Here is an 18,577-nt window from a genome sequence, read left to right as displayed (position 1 = left end):
ATGTTCAATTCTAGTTACTAATGTCAAACTAAAAATAGTTACTTGTAAAAAATATATTTATGTGAAGCAAACTCTTCTATATCTAAAATAAGAAAATATTTTTAAAATCGGTCTAAACAAGGTTTGTACGCAAAATTTAACAACTTTAGATTGACATTGTTTCTAACCTTTGTTGGTTGGCTTATAACCTAATAAAACGACGTAACCTACTAAAAGAGTTCTAACTGCGTAGCTTTTTTAAAGTAGAACTTTTTCGTTTATTTTTATTTTTTCAATTTTAAAATATCCTCTTACTAAGATAATATTCATAACCACCATAAAGTATTTATATTTTTGAACTTAAGTTTTTCAAGTGCTACAGCAATATTTAACATTTTACTTTCAGAGTGCTAACTCATATGTTCTTTAGTTTTCAAACAATTCTAATAACAGCAACACTGATTCACTCACTTTATGATTTTTCACTCTCACTGATAAATATTCTCATTGCAAGAAATCCTTGAATGCGTACATGGAAAATTATGTTTTTGGTATGAACGTTATGATACATACTAAAGAAGTTTTTCTTTAATTCAAGAACTTTAATTTGTACTGACAAGTACTAACATATTCACGGTTTTATTTTGACCAATTTACAAGATTTTGACCAATTTAGCCTGACTTTTACCCTTATTTTAGCTATGCATTTCAAGTACGCACTTCCAGTTAAAAACGCATTATGAGTACGCATTTTTTAATAAGTACGTATTTTTAGTACACATATTTTGACAAGTACGGAAAGTTTTAGTACAAGTTTTAGTAAGCATTTCTGATTCAGTACACATTGTTGAACCAAAATAAAAACTTTCTTTCTGGTTTCTATTTTATGAAAACTAGTAACTCTTAGCTAGAAACTTTCTATTGAGTAGCTGCTGTGTTCAGACTGTGTACTTCAGCGAAAGATAACTGTAATAATAAGTTACTTGAACGAATATACAATCAATATAAACTTAATTATTAAGATTTTGCACCTCTCGCTTATTTACGCACATTGTGTCCACTGAAAAAATGCGTTAAGATACGAGAGGTATCAAATATACTTACTATAATGGCTGTTTTTTGATATTGCTTCTAGTTAAATGCAGGCTGTGGACTTTTCCACTTTTAAAAATTTAATTACTTTATTTATAAATATGAAAACAAAAGATAAAACTATACATGTATGCATGAAAAAATAAAAAATTATATAAAATAATAGTTATGTAGAAAGTTTTTATTAACTTTAATAATAAGTAGATTTCATCTTTATCTTTATTTACATGTGACTTATTTGATACTTAACATTTATATTCTACTACTTAGCGAATTCAATTTATAATTAGTCAATTGTTTACAATTAAGAAATAGTGTGGTGTCTGTATCAAAATTTGTTTCTATAGCCTTTTACAAAATTGTGCATTTGGTGCTGTAATGGACTTCTTCTTTTGTACAAAAATATATAAAATATAAAAAAAAAATTTAATAAAAATTGTTTATGTTACTACAACTTTTTTAATTTGAAGTTTGCTCACATTAGGATAAAATTGTCTTGCATTGTACTTAAGTTATATTAATAAATTTTTTGAGTAGGAATAAAATTTCATGCCATAAGAATTTGATGAATTGAATTTATTTATTTAAAGGTATAAAAGAAGGGGTGTTAAGACACCTATGCTATAAGGGTCAAAGCTATAGAGTACAATAGGCTTTTTATGGAAGGCACAAACTAAAATTGCATAAATATTTATTTAGTCAAAAATCATCCCTTGTGTTTTTCAAGTTATTCACTTCAAATTTTTGAAAAGTATTTTGAAAATATACAATAAACCTAGTTTGTGCAACATTAAAAAAAATTAAAACTTTATATCTTGAATTTTTTAAAATTCTAAAATGCGTAACTAAACGAGAGTGCGTAAAGATGCGAGAGGTTACTGTATACTATTTTCTCACTGCTTACCTCTTTGCTAATAATCTCTAAGTGTCCAGATATAAAATAAACTTTTGTGTATATACCAAAGTTTCACTATATGTGTCCTTGCCACAGGTAATCAATACTATAAAGATTACATACAACAACTTTTGTTCAAATAGGGTAATTGTTCGACATGTTTCTAAGAATACGGTGTAAAATTAGTTAAATATAATGATTTTCGGTAGGTAATTTTATGGATGTCCTAGTTGAAGCAGTTTATTTTTGCAAAATTGTTCAATTTTTATTTTTAATGACGTCATCATAATACTGGGATAAGTTTTTATTATCTAACTAAAGCAAAAAATGTAGAAGCAATCAAAACAAATTCTAAAGGTTTTCACAGTAAATATAAATAGAAATATTTATTAGAAACTTATTTATGGTTTATTGTACTTAATAAAAAAGTTAAAAATGATGTCTATTAGCTTAATTTAAAATTTCATATGTATACAAGCTTATTTTTTACTTAATAAATGCTACTACAATTTTAAATAGTTGTGGTTAGGCCTTTGAAATTTTAATAGAAATTGAAATAATTCTTTAAGATTTACATGATAAAAAATGTTTAAATATTTAAGTGTTAGCAAAGTTTTAAAGTTTTTTGTTTCAGTATTAAATGCTATTACAATGTTCAGAAAGTTTTCGTCAAGTCTCTTATAGTGTGTTATATTTTGTTTTAAATATATTCACTTGTTAGTAAAATTGTCAGAAGTATCAAATGGTAATAGATTTAATATCTCAAAAAATTTCAAGACACTTAATAATCAGGGTTCGTGCGCAAATTTTTTTTCATTTAGCCTGACTGAGACTAATTTAGCCTGACATTTTTTCAAAGTAAGGAAAATCCCCTTTAAAAGTCAATTAAGGTATTGGGTGTTTGATTAGTACTTTTATAGAGTTACTAACTTCAACCAGCTTTATCTCAAAAATATTTTGAGCTATAAAAATCTGCAAAAAGCAACTCAAAGCTTAGTTACAACTCGATAAAATAAGACTAAATTGAGAAAAAGGTGATTGACTCCCTATGCCCTTAACAAAAAAATTCAGCGATAAATTTAAAAAATTGTTATATCTAATCTATTACTAGTGTAAAAATTTAATATTACTAAACACAATTGTTCAATTTAATTAAGCAATAAGTATAAACAATATAAACAGAAGATTTATAATATAACGACGTGCATTGTCGTAGTTTGTTAAATTTAAAATGAAACGCTAACATTAGTATTAAAATAAGTAAAAAATGTTTATTATAGTATTTTGACTAATACTTAAAATTGATACATAATTATAAATCCTTAACTCTAAATAAATTCAGTGATTGCTGATATCATATCAGATTTAAAAAGCTTACATTTAAATAAAAAAAACTTTAATATTTGTTCTTGTAAAGAAAAATGAGTTTTACTTAAAATTTGTACTCCCACAAAACTTGGTACTTATATCTAAAAGCTAAGTTCTAATGTTGTGAATATCTCTAATAACTTTAAACAAACAGTAAAATATAAAAATAAACTGCTAATAGTTTTAATTTAAAAAGTTTTTGGTATAAAGCCTTTAAATTAGAAATTAAAACACTTCAACAACTAAGCTCTGAAAACATAGCTGATGTAAACAAACTCAAACAAAAAGCTAAGTAGTTGAACTAAACTGTTATGTTTAAACTTTTATGAATATTCATAATCATGACGTATATAATCTACTCAAAACAATATAATGAAGATTCTTAAATTTTTTTTAGAGATTCAACAAAAGGTTTCAAGCATTTATTTTTACATTTACTGACTGATTTTATCTTTAATCACTAAATATCTTAAGTTTTGTCTTAAAAATATTTTCAAATTAGTAAAGTAAAACTTAACTCTAATTTTAACCTTTTAAACAGATTTTTATACTTACTTCTTTATGACGTAACTATTTTTAGCTAGAAATTTAAAAACCATTATATATAACTAAATTTACTTCATATTCCTATCAGCTTTTAGCAAGCTTATTCTGATCTAAAATGGGTAATCCAGAACTTTTCATAGTAAATAATAATACCCACGAGGAAAAACTCCTAAATTTATATGCTCTTGTTGCAGAAGATGATGAAGGCTCTTAGTCTCTGTGTTCATTACCAACAAACGCTGATGCAGCATTAACTGTAGGGGCTTCTTCCCCCTATATACAGAAAGAAAACAATAAAGATGTTTTGGTAGGGCATTATAGATGCCACATTAATTAGTGAAGGATCATTAGACACCTGGTATATTGCTACTTGTGAAGGTAGGTAAAATGATGAAGGGACTTACAAGATGGACCACCATATGAGAGTTCGAGATGGAAATAATTTGAAGTGGAAACACCCACCTAAACGTGATTTGCTGAACTTGCATATAGATTCTATTCATATATTCTATATATAATATTGTAAAATTGAAGGAGAATGGAAAGTTTCTAATGAAAGATCTTTTTCACTGAGAAACCATATCTAAATATTTTTTTAGTAGGACAGATGTCTTTTACAGAAAGTTAAATGATAGTTTTTAAAGTCTTTAAAGTATTATGTTTACCTAATTATTTCAAACAGGTAGTCCATTAGATTTTATCAATCATGTGACAGTTTTTTTATACTAAAATTTTTTGTAAGTATAAGTCATTTTGCAATAATAATAAGTGTTAATACTAAATGATCCAGTACAATGTTAGTTTTATTTTGCAACGTTCTTTATTTTGCTATCATTGTGTAATGCCATACAACATTAACTTGCCTTTAATAAATCATAACTTTTTAATATTTCGTTACTTTGTTGTAATGCAGATTGAATAATTGTTTAAGGTTTTTTTAAAACCTTCATAGATAAATAAATTAGGACATCAGATATCCTGCTAATACATATACCACATATCCTAACTTACCTTTAAAGTAAGTATACCTACAAAGTTTCATTTTACAATTAAATACTTTAATAAGATTAAACACCAGCTATGCTTTTTAATATTTTCAAAAGCACTATTTTACAGACAAATATGCATATTTTGTGTGATTATGACTTTATAACACATCAAAAGTAGTTGAATTGTCTTTAAATACAAAATTTCATTTATGATAAAAATTATAAGTCTAGGACATGTATAATAACATAAGTGTTTTTATTACTATTTAATTCGAAAAACCAAAAAAAAAAAGTGATTTTGGGGTGCAAGATTTTTTGTAACTTTTTTTTTGTTTTGAAGTTCTTCTTAATGGCGCCTAAATACATCTGAATAAAATGTTTAAATGTCAATTTTACAATATGACAACAAAAAATGCTGTACTCCCTACCTCTATTTAATTAAAAACTTTAATACAAGATAAAATATAAATTACTCTCTTTTTTAACTAGTAAAAAATGCATTACTTTACTTATAATTTTTGATATCCCCCTCTTATGTGTATTAGTACCACAGTATCTAGAGCTTTTATAGGCTCACTGGTTTATAATACTTCTTAAAGTGTTTAAAAAAAAGCCCTCTATGGCAAAATAAAAATGGTAAATAGTAATCATTACTAATTCTGTGATTTTTCGTAACAAATGAGGTACTTTTTTTGAAAGTAATACACTAGCTATAGTTTGAAAGCTTAGAGTATATACCATAAAATATTTTTTATTTTATTTAATTCATAACTAAGGCTATACATTTTGTGAGACAAAAACAAACCTTATGAATTCTAATCAACCAGTTGTGAGATGAAAAAAAGTCAAGCATTAGCTGTAAAACATTATCTTGTGCAAGTGAAAGCACCAGATATCTTCCTCCTACTTTCAAGACTCTGGTTATTTCTTTAAATGCCTTTTCAACAGTTTTATCACTTTCTTCTGAACTCATCATTGCATCCAACGTTCCCTAATTACATCAATAAATGCAAATTAAGTAAAAATATTACAAAATAATATCGTCACTTTTAAATACATTTAATTTCTAATCATTTTAATTCAATTTTTAGTACCCTGTTTGTAAGTTTAGGACTTGTTCTATATGGTAAAAATGTTTTAAAAAATTCTTAAAAAAACTACTACATTCAGTTGAAATATTTAATTTAAAAGTTCTGTCTTTTGATTATGATTTATTAGATTATTGATTGATTTTATTGCTAAAATCAAGAGAGTAATTTACGGAATTAAATGATAAGAAATTGTATAAGTACATAGGGGCGTATTTACTTTTTTTTTTAATCTTATTTTTTGCACTTGTAATTAACAGGGTGGCCACTGATTTTTGAGAAAATTCTTCCAGGCTTTGTGAAGTTCTTTTAGGTTTTGAAAGTCCACGCTTTTTGGTCTATTCATAGTTTAAACTTATGATTAAAGTAGAAATTTGTGGTAAATAATATAACAATATTCAAAAGATACTGTAAAGCTTCTTAAAAAAATTTTTTAATAAAAAAAATTTGATGATGACAAAAAAATTTTAACCATATGATATATTTTTCGTTTCCAATCTAAATTTTAATACTTAAATTATCGAAATTGTTTAAATTCCAGGACTATTTTTAGTGATTTTTGTATAAAATTCAGGTTTTTCCAGAATTCCAGGTTTTGTGGCATCCCTGAATAAAGCTATAATGCATATTTCATATGGTCTTCGATTGTTTCAATGTTGAGTATTTGAATGCTGAGTGTCACAAAATAAGTCAACTAGAACGCAAGTATCTCAGGCAATGTTATCATTATTATTATTATATAGAGTTGTTGTATAAGACCTAGAGACTGAAACTTAGACCTTTATTATTTAGAAAAACTGTATGCAAATTTATTAGTGTATTTTTGTGGTTAATGTATAAGAAGTATTATTTAATAAACAATATTTAGTTTTTTTAGAGTTCTTTAAACATTTTAAGTTTATATTAGTTAAAGTTTAAAAAGTGTTGTTCACTTAAACTTAAATTGTTCTTTAGTTTTTATTTTATTTTATACGTTTATAAAAGTAAATTATACTTCTGAAGTAGCGTTTTTATCACAGTGTTTTGTGGTTCTTTATATAATTTTACACTGTTGAAACTTTCTTATCTGACTTATATTAAGTAGACTAAAACACAATTTACCAATTATTAAAGTTATAATTTTATAAAGTAGGTATTACGGTAACAACACCCATATCCTACAGAGCTACCAATTATTTAACTACCCTGTTTTCAAAACTAAAATTGAGAAAAAGTTATAAGTAATGATGTACCGGACTCACTATCCGGGTCCGGCCGGATATTGCCATTTTTGTCTGATATCCGAATCCGGGTCCGGCCGGATCCTAACAGAGATCCGGCCGGACCCGGATCTAGTTAGTAAAAATTAGCATACTGTTGAAATCAGTTGAAATTAAACACCTACCGTGATTGGCTCATTTTGTACACGTGACTAATTTACACTTGTTTACATTTAAACTATGAAATAAACATTTCAGAAATGCAACTCTTTACATATGTTGTAAAATTGAAAAGTTTAGAATGAATACTTGCATTAATTAATATTTAAAGTTGAGCTCAGAGAATATTTAGAGTTAATACGGTTGAATGTACGAGCCAATGAGAATCATATGACGAAATGTTTTAAACTAAATACTGATGCAACAAAACATCAGAACATGACAGGCAGTTTATATGTAAGCAGTTAGTTAGTTTGGTGTGCAGCTTGAAGCAACAAAATATCTTGAACTTTTTTGTGAATGCTTATTGTAAGTAGTGTTTTGTTTTAAAAGTGAATATTTCAACTGGTGTTTAATTGTTTAAATACTTAAGCCAGGCTTATAGTTTAATAGTTTATTAAAAAATTTACAGTTTCTTCTTTACTAAAAGTTTTACTAATTTTTAGTTTTTTGTTTTAAGTCTTTTGATATAGATTTAAATAGCTTCCAATTTTTAAAGTGTTACCAAAGTAATTAATAATTTTGTATATGCTAGTATTTCTTGTTGTGTTTTATATAAAAGATTCATCACTCAAAACTATCGTATCTGATTATAGAAAGTAGTCTCAGTTAGAATTTAGTATTTGCTAGATATTAATTAAATAAGGTAGGATTTAATTATGATGGGTAGTACTATAAGTTAAGTGTACCACAATCAGTCCACAACTTTACTACCAAATTGTCAACCTTTTCTAGCTGTTCTATAGATTATTAGATTAAAGTATTTTTTTTCATTTTTCAAAAACCTCATTCTGACTCAGGCTTGTTTATACTCACTCTAGCTAGTTTTATTGACTTAAACAGTGGAAATCCTGCTAGTTTGAAAGTTTTTGGGAATTTTAGAAAATTTTGGACTGATTCAGGCTAGTTTTCTTTTAAATTTTGAATGAGTTTGAGCTGATCCAGTTTTCAATATTTGGTAATTTTCTAGTGTATTTTGTTCAAGAACTTAATTTCAGATTTTTAATTGTAAATAACACCTAAATTTGTAAACCTTGTTGCTAGCTGTTCTACTTATTATTAGATTAAAGTTTTTTTTTTCAGTTTTTAAAAACCTCATTCTGACTCAGGCTAATTTATACTAGTGATGTACCGGACTCACTATCCGGGTCCGGCCAGATATTGCCATTTTTTGTCTGATATCCGGATCCGGCCGGATTCTAATTTGAAAATAAAGTCCGGATCCGGTTCCGGCCGGATTCTAACTTGAAAAAAAAGTCCGGATCCGGGTCCGGTACATCACTAGTTATAAGTGATCAAAGTTAGAGTGTTCAACAAGTTTTTTATAAAATGCAACAATTAAAAAGAAAAAAAAGACTATCTCAATAAAAATCTATCTTTTCCTCCAGTTTTTGGGCAATCGTTTTTATTTATTTTTTTTCCATTCTAACAAATAACAAACACCTGGTGGAAAAATTTTCAATTTCAACTTATTTTTTTAATGAGCAAAACAATTAATATTTATTCTGTAAGGGATAATTGTTTTTTAATTTCCTCTTCAAAAACCCGCTACCAAAATTTATTTGCAGTTCTTTTTAAAACTTAAAATTAATTGCTTTAAAAATGTAGGAGGTAGATTTCTACTTAACTTTTTTAAATACTTTAAAATTAGTCACGACAAATTTCTCTTTCATATATTTTTATAGGACACTTATTTCAAAAAACTGATTATATTTCTAAAAATATAGAGATCTTTGTACTGTAAACAGAATTTTGAAGTATACTCTGATAAGTATTTGTTAACATTGTAAATAAAAAACTATTACGCTTCAAAAAAATCAAAAAAGTTTCTATTTGAAGGCCATAGGAGGGGTTCCGACATTTTTTTTATTAAAATTAACTTTGGCTTTTATAAGAAAGCTTTAAATACAAACTACAAGTCTGTTTTTTATAGAATTCAAAAATATCATTTAACTTTTGAGATATTGTAACTTTAATACAAAGTTTCCGATACAAACGTATGGACCGCAAATTTTTCGGGTCAATTTTCTCGAAAATTTAAAAATTCACTAAAAATCTATCTCCTCCTTCATTTTTCAAGCAACCTTCTTCAAATTTTCAGGAAATGTTCCTTATATTAAAAGAAAAAAAACATTACCTTAGAATTTTAATAATGTAGAAAAATTTAAATTTTATTACAAAATCTAAAAAAAAAAAGTGTTTTTTTTTAAGATTTTTACAATTTTTTTTAATTCTTAAGTAACATTTTTTTGTTATTGTATAAAAATTAGACTGTGAAAGTTTGAAGAAGATTGCTTGTAAAATGTAGGGAAGATAGATTTTAAATAAAATAGTCTTTTTTCGCTGTTTTAGTTTTTCCTTTCCATAGGAAACTTATTACGCGGCCCGACTTTGACTAGTTATATCTCAAAAAATAATTCAAACTTTTTAAAACGATAAAAAGCATCTTCAAGCTTAGAACAGGGTTGCCACTCGTTTTTTCAAAATTTTTTCCAGGTTTTTTAAATTTCTTCCAGGTTTTTAAAAGTACAAATTTTTTGGGTTTATATCAGTTTAAAGTTAAATTTAAGGTAAGAAACAGTGTTAAACAGTATAAAAAGATTGAAAAGATACTGTAAAGCTACTTAAAATGTGTTTTTTAATAAAAAAATTGTTGGTGATAACAAATTTTTCATCTATATCATAAATTTCTTGAGTCAAACCAAAATTTTATTACTGAACATTTAAAAATTCTTAAAAATTTCAGGTTTTTTGTTCAGAATTCCAGGTTTTTTTCAAAATTTCTTTAATTCCTGGTTATTTTTGCCTAAATTATCAAATTCCAGGTTTTTCCAGGATTCCAGGTAAAGTGGCAACCCTGTTAGAAATAACTCTATAAAATAAGATCAACTTGTAAAAAACATGGTTTCTAATGTCCAATGGTTTTTAAGTTTGGCTAATAGATTGATAAATTGTTATGTCATATATTATTATTTTTTGTATAAATGTTAAACTCAAATTCTTATTCAACAATAAATAACATTATTAAAGAGCATTACATATAAAAAAAACTTTTTTGTTTACTATATGTATAATAAATTTATTATAAAAATTTTTAAAACAATAAAAAATAAACAAAATAATTGTAAAATTAAGGTTTTTTTTTGTTTGTCTTTTCTTTTAGCGTTGGTTTTCTTATTTTAGTGTTATTGAATATATAGCAATAAATTCTTTAAACTTTGCACCAGCTAGCATGGTTTCAGTTATAGATGGAATTTTAATTTTCAAGTTTTCAAAAGAACTTCCGATCAGTAATTCTAAAGAAGAATTACAAAATTGATTTTTTTTTCCAAAGTCACTGTGTGCTGATAGTAAATGCTGATGTAAACAAACTAAATTCTTTATATAAAACTAAATTTATTTAATTTTAATATATTGAACTAATATAAATGGCTTAATTAAAATAAAGTTTTTTTTGTTACCTTATCTAACACAACATTAAACATATTGTCTTCCATTCTCATATTATTAACATCCATTACCATCCAATTCATTTCAGGTCGATTCGTATTAGAAATTCTCATCTGTAGAGAACAAAAATATAATTTTTTTTTAACTCATTTTCTATAATTTTATGTAATAAAAAAAAATTATTTGCAAACCTAATTATTTCCAGGATTTTTTCTGTCCAAAATTATTTTTTAAATCTTAACTTGCATTAAAAGAAATCCAAGTTAAAATTTGTAACAAATTTAACAACAATAAAAATAATTTTAATATTAAAATAACAACTTTAAATAACGCCTTTCTTGTTTCTTATTCTAACAAGCTAATAAAATATATATACATCATTTTTAACACTATGGACAGGCATTCTTTTAAAATTAGTATCAAAATAAGCAAACTTCAAGTACAATTATGAATACCTTAATGCTAAAATATATGCATAGTTAGTTGCTAAAAATTTTAAATCAATAAATTCTATTAAAAATTCATTTTTATAACTTTTTATTTAAAGTAAAATAACCTGGTTAATAACTTTTTCACTTATGTCAATGTTAGTGATGTTTTTAAAACCAGCGTCGTAAAGTTGCTCACTAAGTTGTGAGTTGCCACATCCAGACATTAGCACTTGGTCTAAAGCAATATAAGATTTTTCAAATTAATTTAGTCAAAAAACTTTTAAAAATGAACTTAATAAACATTTTAAAGTATTCATTCAATTATAGCTCCTTTTTTTCATGCTTGTTATACTTTTTGAAACTTTTTCATATTAGAATTTAATATTTAATTTATCGCCTATAGCAAGAGCTAGCAGCCTTTTATACGTAAAAGACCAAAAAGTTGCTCACAAGCTGCAATGTGTGAAAAGTCTTCCGCAATTTACAATTATTTAAAATAGTTGTAGTAATCAATAATAAAACACTGTTTTAAACTAAAAATTGATAAACTTAGCAATAATAACCAACTACTATTAAAGTTTAATAAATAGTGGTTCCCAACTAATCCACCCAACCTTTTTAATGCTCCGCACCCCTAAAGTCTCTTAATTTGATATCACACCCCTAACAGTATATGCTATAGTTATTTATTAATAATTTGATTATAAAATCATTGATTTCATTAATCAATAATTTGCATTTTAATTTTTATGATAGTGTTCTATGTTAACTAAAATAAAATACTTAGAAATTTAAAAACATAATAAACTATATTCGAACAAGTTTTATCTATTTTTTATAAGGTAGAAAACATCAGAACTCACTCTTCCCTCTGCAACGATAAACGTTTTCTGAAAGTCAAGCAAGTGAGTTTGGAGCTCATCACTTGTAATTCTACCTGCTCATTTTAAACTAACTAAAAAAATTAATTACTTTTCAATTAAACGAAAAAAACAAATCCATCTTTATAAAAAAAATCAATTAAAAATCAAATTAACAAAAAATTTATACAAAAACAATGCTTCAGCCTATGACTTTGTCATTTATTTTTTTAAGATTTGAAAAAATATTAGAAGTGAGGAAAAAGCACTAGAAAACTAATAAATATTAGGCTTAAACTTAAAACTAAACTTTTTATACATTTTGTTATGAGTATATGTACTTAAGAAATAAAAATCAGCTGTTCTAAGTTAAGCTTATGAAATGTTTTATTTTCAAAACTATTAGCAGCTAGGAGGTTTCAAAATAATAAAGGTTTGAGTTAAGATTTTAAAAAGTTAAAAAGATATTTAGTCTTAAATTGTCAAAAGATATGTGTAAAAGCAAATACAAAAAAAGTTTGTATGCTTACAACAGGGGCGTGTTTTGACTGGTTTCCTGTTTCCTGTGAACCCCCTGAAAAAAGATTCTTATAATATCACTAAAAGCGTTGATTATTAACTTTGTTTTGGTTATTTGATAAACTTTGAATATTAAATGTTGAATTTATAATACTGAAAGATTAAAAAGTTTCCTTAACAAAAAATGCTCGTTTTTGCCCAGCTGAAATAGATTTTAAATAAAATTTCAATCGTGACATCATAATAGGTAAAAGTTTTAAAATAGCAATTTTTTCTAGAAAACTTTTTACTAAGATGCTCTTAGTTCCCACTATAAATTGTTACTTAGTGTAAATAACTTTTGATACAGTATTGTTTTTGAACTAGTAAGTTCAATTTTACTTAAAAAATGTCAAATATAATCACTAAAGTTTTATTTTACCAAGTTGGTTGTATATAATTATCTTGTGTGAAGCTTTTGTATTTTAAAATTTATACTCTTTGTTTATGTGTCAACCAACTGGGTTTAAACCTTAAAAAGTTCAGTTTAGATAGTTTTCAAAACTATCTTTAGACCACTACACCACCTAGAAATTTATTATTTTATCATTTAATGGTATTTTGATATTTTTTTATCTAAGTTATTTTATTTTTGTACGTCTGTTGGCAACAAAGTTGGTTCTGGATTTTTTGAAATTTCTAACTCAGAGAGATTTCAAAATCATTATTAGAATTCCTGCACCATCAGGCAAACATTTAATTAAAATTTAAAGATATTTTAATTTTTTTGTAAAAGACTAGACATTTTTTGTTAACTACTTAGGAGGATGTCGCACCAATATCAAGCTGAAATTAAATTTTATATATATCTTTTTGAACCATAATTTTAGGCTTAAAATCAATATCTTAAGCCTTATATGATTGATCTAAAATTATTCTTTGTTTTAAACAAGCTATATAAATACATAATTAGAATTAAATTCATTTGTTATAAACTAAAACACTTAATTGATTTTATTTTACAGTATAGGAATGTATATAAGTTATTGTGTCATTTGCTTTATTTTTCAAAAAAAAGCAATTAAATATATAAGTTTTATTGGTGTATGATACATAAGTTTTATTTATGTATTTATAAAATATATTTTTAAAGCCTATAATTATGGTAGAAAACAACATTGAATTTAATATAATTTCAGCTTGATATTGGTGCAACATCATCCGAGGTAATTACCCATTTTTTGAGTGAAATTTCAATTTTTATAGATTAAATTGCATGAAAAAAAAAATTTGATTATAAATATAAATTTTTCCGGCTCTTTTAGTTTTAATTTATCTAAATTTAATACAGTATAATAAATAAAAATATATAATATTTGTATGTTTTTTTTTATTTCTAAGCAGAAAAAATCATTTTTTCGGCCAAACATTGCGTACTTAACTGGCAGTGCATACCTAAGAAATGCGTACTTAAGCGGGAAATTAAGAACAAAAAAATTGTGAACCTCCTTTGAAAAAAGTCTAGACACGCCCCTGGCTCACAACATAAATAGAAAAAAGTAGATTGAAAAAGGTAAACAGTTTAAGTTCAAAAAAGGAATGAATAGAAATAAAGTTAATACATTGAATACTTTTGCTGATCTATAAAATTGGTTTCATTAAAGCTAAAAACAAGTTATCTTAAATGGTATAACATACAGTAATTAAGCACCACTTCCTGCACAACTAAGCTTAATAAAAGATAACATTATAAATGTAATAGACTTAACAGAACCTGTTCTTAACAGCTAATAAAAAACCTGCTGAAGATACTAATTTTTATTTAACTATTTCAATTAAAATAGATGCTAGCTCATAAACTGCTTTAAACAATTAATGGCCAGTTAAGAAATTAAAATATTTAAAGAATGGAAGATTAAAATTCACAGGTGTAAAACTCTAAGAAAGCTTTGCTGAAACGTTAATTCTAAACTAACAGCTATTAAATGAAATTAGTAAAATGAATTTACTTCTAGAAAAGCGCTCTTGCTATATGACGTGGTAATAAAATTAATATTCAGAAAATTAGGGCCAACTTCTTTTTATAACAAAATGTACTTTTTAACTTTATAAACTTTATCAGAGAGTGAAAATCTTCTTTGGAATGCTGCCTCGCACCCCCAAGGAGTGCGAGCACCCCTGGTTGGGAATTATTATTAATTTAATAATTAAACTAAGAGCGTGACTTAGGGTTTTTGTACTACAAAATAATGTTTAGTTTTTATAAGGTATATTTTTAGCTCAATGTAAATTGAGAGACACTGACTTTTGGTATATAGTATTACTACACTTAAAGGCGTTTTTGAAGAATATGTCTTATAAAACAATTAATGAGATATAGAAAACTCAGATTTTAATATTTGCATAATTCTTTTTCATTTAAACCTTAAACTTTCATATATTAGGGTGGCCACAGAACTTTGAGAAATTTCTCCAGGTTTTACAAATTTCTTCCAGGTTTTTAAAAGTAATCCTTCTTGGTCTATTTTTACATTTATGCTAAATTTAAGGTTAAAAAATGTGCTAAGTAGTATTAAAAAATTGAAAAGATACTGTAGGCTACTTCAAGTGTGTTTGAAAAAAAAAAATTTTTGATGATGACAAAGATTTGCTATGTACATGATAAATATTTTGTGTCATGTCAAAACTTTACAACTTAAAGTGTAAAAATTGTTTAAAGTTCCAGGTTTTTGATGATTTTTGTTCAAAATTCCAAGTTTTTTTCTTTTTAATTTCTCAAATTCCAGGTTTTTCCAGGATATTTTTTGGCAACCCTTGTCTATTTCCAGTTTAAAATTAAGTTTAGATAGAAAACTATTAAATAGGTTAAAAACATTGAAAAATACTGTAAAGCTAATTTAAATGTGTTTTTTAATAAAACAATTTTCATAATGAAAAAAATATATCTTTATGATATATTTTTTGTTTCGAATCAAAATTTTATTGGTATAGAAAATTGTTAAAATTAAAGTTTTTTTTTTTTTGTTTATTTCTCAAATTCAAGTTTTTCCAGGATTCCCGGTTTAGTGGGCACCCTGATATATATTTTTTCTTGTCCACAACATACCATCTTCAAATATTTACTGGGCTCACAATAAAAATGCAACAAATAAATAAAAAAAATATTTCTATTCGTTTTGTGCTAAAAGAAAATTTTTAATGATAAAACTACTAATCTAACTTAATACAAAAAGTTTTGAAAAAGTTTTAATTTAACTATTAAAAACGGATAAAACTTTGGTATCCTTAAAAATTGTTAGACAACCGTCAAAGAAAATACGAGTTTAAAAACTACTTACACACAAAAGTATTTCAAACATTTTTAAATATTTAGTAAAAGCACTTCAAATTGCTTCATGCCAACTGGCATAATTTAGACGAATTTTTTTTTGGTTTGAAGCTCTAAATACACTATATACAGGATTACCACATTTTTTTTCAGAAATTTCTTCCAAAATTTTGAAAGTACAAGTTTTTGGGTCTAACTTCAGTATAAAATCATGTTTAAGGTAAACTACTGTCTAAACTAGTATAAATACATCAAAATATTATATTGTAAAGCTACCTTAAATAAGTTTTTTTTATTGAAAAAAGCCAATAATAACAATAAATAATCTATAATCTATATGACAAATTTTTGTGCTAATTAAAATTTCATTATTTTACACACAATACTTATTTAAAACTTAGATTTATTTAGGTTTTTTTAGGTTAAATTGTCAAAGTCTAGGTTTTTTGGCTACTTTGACTTTAAATCTTAGATTTAAATAAAGAAAATATCAAAAATGTTACATGTCCACTATAGTTTATTGATTGATTTTTATGAATTTAATAACCATGTAATGTGTACCCTTAAATAGCCAAAAAAGCACAATTTACTCATAAAAATAAAAAAATTGAAACCTGTAGGTGTCAAAAATTCACAAAGGGACACTTTTGCATGAAGTGTCACTTTTGAACTAAGGGTCACTTACTTCACACAGATTTAAATTTTTATTTTTTTTCTATCAATGTTACCCCTAGTCCTTACCCTTTGTAAGTTTGTTTTTTTCTTAATAGTTTTTTTTATAACACTGTTACCCCTTATCCTTAGTTGGTTATTGTTATTTATTCATTTTGTTTTCTATCATTAATTTATTCTTCTGGAAATTGTTACTTGTGCAAAATTGACCCTTTGTACATAATTGTCCCCAATTAAAACATTTTAGTTTTAAAACAAATTACCTTACTTTTCAAAAACTTAATAACATTTTAAAAATAATGTACTCTTCATTTGTTTTTCTTTTAGTAATGTCAAGTGTTAACAATAAATTTATAACCCCAGAAGAAGTTGAGTATTTCACGCAAATATTATTTATGAATACAAATGCTCTGCAGATCAGAGCATCTCCTATATTGGAGAAATATCACAAGTCTTCCAACAAATTACAGACCACTGCGGAACAGATAAAAACAGCACAATATTTGACCATCTTTTTATTGCAAACGCTGTCAAAACTCTGACTCAGTTCAAAAATAAGATTTGAACAATGTAAACAAAGCAAACTCTACAGCATGAAATCAATATTAATTGAGGAAGAACGACCTAAATTAAGTATGCAAATATGATTATAAAATAGCAAATTAATATTTTGATTTCTATGGGTTATTTTTCAAATTCCTCTTCCTGCAAGCTGTTTATAATACTGAAAAATTCCTTTCCTAAAAATTTGAATTACATTGCTTTAAAAATGAAGGAGATAGATTTTTAAAATTTCAAGAATACTGGCCTTGAAATTTTTTGATTCCATATGGATGTATTAGCATTTTTTTACAAAATTTCTTATATCTCAAAAGCTGATTGATTTTATTTTTTGATAAAAAGTATCTTGTAGTATACACTTGAAGCTTTAAATAAAGGCTAATGTTAATATTGTAAAAAAATGCAGGACTCCCTATGCCCTTAATAAAAATTTATCTGTAAAGTTGGACACCTCATTTGCCCTTAAACAGTTACAATCAGTATAAGATAGCCAGGAAATCAGGTCAAAGCTAGTGGAAGAGAATAGTGAAGATTGCTTGGAATTTTAATACTTTTTGATAAAGATGTTGAGAAAACTGGACTCAAAAGTGTTATTTTGAACAATATTTACAAAAAAAAAGTTTTTTAGTCTTTCTAATAATAAAAAAGTTTCAAAAGACCTAAATATAAAAATATTACTTTAAAAAAACCTTTGAAGTTAATGTAGCGATGCAAAACACTGCATAGTTCCAAATAGTCTCCATACCACTCAAAAGCAGCTGTCCTTTTAGTAAAAAATTTATTCCAGTAATCTTTGGAGCTAAAATCTTTTGTTACATTAGGTAATAAATCCATTTCGATAGGTTTTGTTTTTTATTGCTGTAGTAAAATAAATAACATTATCATTTTTACTAAATTTATACTTATTTATCATGGTTACCACTCTTTGAGTCAAAAAAACTATCCTGAGTGATCTTAAACTATCCTGAGCTTTTTTATAATTTTTAGCTTCTGGCACAAACACAATATTATTTCTAAGAGTAGTGAAGAGCTAGCTGCAAGGCTAAGATAAGTTAATTAAGTATTTAGAAATTTACTAAAAATCAAGTTCTTGAACAAAATTGGTTATGTAAAAGCAGAAATATTGCAATAAAACCAACTAAATCTGTCCTGAGATTTTTTAAAATCTTAAAACTATCTTGAGTTTTCTATAACAAACAAAAATGTCCTGATTCAGCCTGAGTTTAAAAAACAACTTTATAATATCCTGAGACTTTCAAAGGCTTCAAAATATCTTAAGTGTCCTGAGTGTGTAGCAATCCTTATTTATACACATAAAAGGTCCACAGCCTTTTGTAAAGGATGCACAAAATTAACTGTAAAAAAAAATGTGTACCACAATATTTATATTAAAATTACATAA

General features: G+C 25.6%; 1 protein-coding gene across 2 annotated transcripts in view; it reads right to left on the bottom strand.

Moving 5' to 3' along the window:
* Positions 1-18,025, bottom strand: part of LOC145845457 (eEF1A lysine and N-terminal methyltransferase-like) — a 45,607-nt gene extending 27,582 nt beyond the window's left edge. For both annotated transcript variants that reach the window (XM_082952720.1, XM_082952721.1), the window contains exons 1-4: positions 17,865-18,025; positions 11,382-11,491; positions 10,837-10,938; positions 5,675-5,860 (exon numbers count right to left, since the gene is read on the bottom strand). In XM_082952720.1, the coding sequence (XP_082808846.1) occupies positions 5,675-5,860; positions 10,837-10,938; positions 11,382-11,491; positions 17,865-18,009 (543 nt within the window). In that variant the 5' untranslated portion in view covers positions 18,010-18,025. The remainder of the gene's footprint in view (positions 1-5,674; positions 5,861-10,836; positions 10,939-11,381; positions 11,492-17,864) is intronic.
* Between the last annotated feature and the right edge of the window lie 552 nt (positions 18,026-18,577).

This window comes from Thalia democratica, unplaced genomic scaffold (assembly GCF_965202585.1).
Source record: "Thalia democratica unplaced genomic scaffold, ktThaDemo2.hap1.1 HAP1_SCAFFOLD_64, whole genome shotgun sequence".
In the NCBI taxonomy this organism is placed as follows: domain Eukaryota; kingdom Metazoa; phylum Chordata; class Thaliacea; order Salpida; family Salpidae; genus Thalia; species Thalia democratica.
The sequence above is the reverse complement of the archived record's forward strand: the minus strand, read 5'-3'. Positions and strand labels throughout refer to the sequence as shown.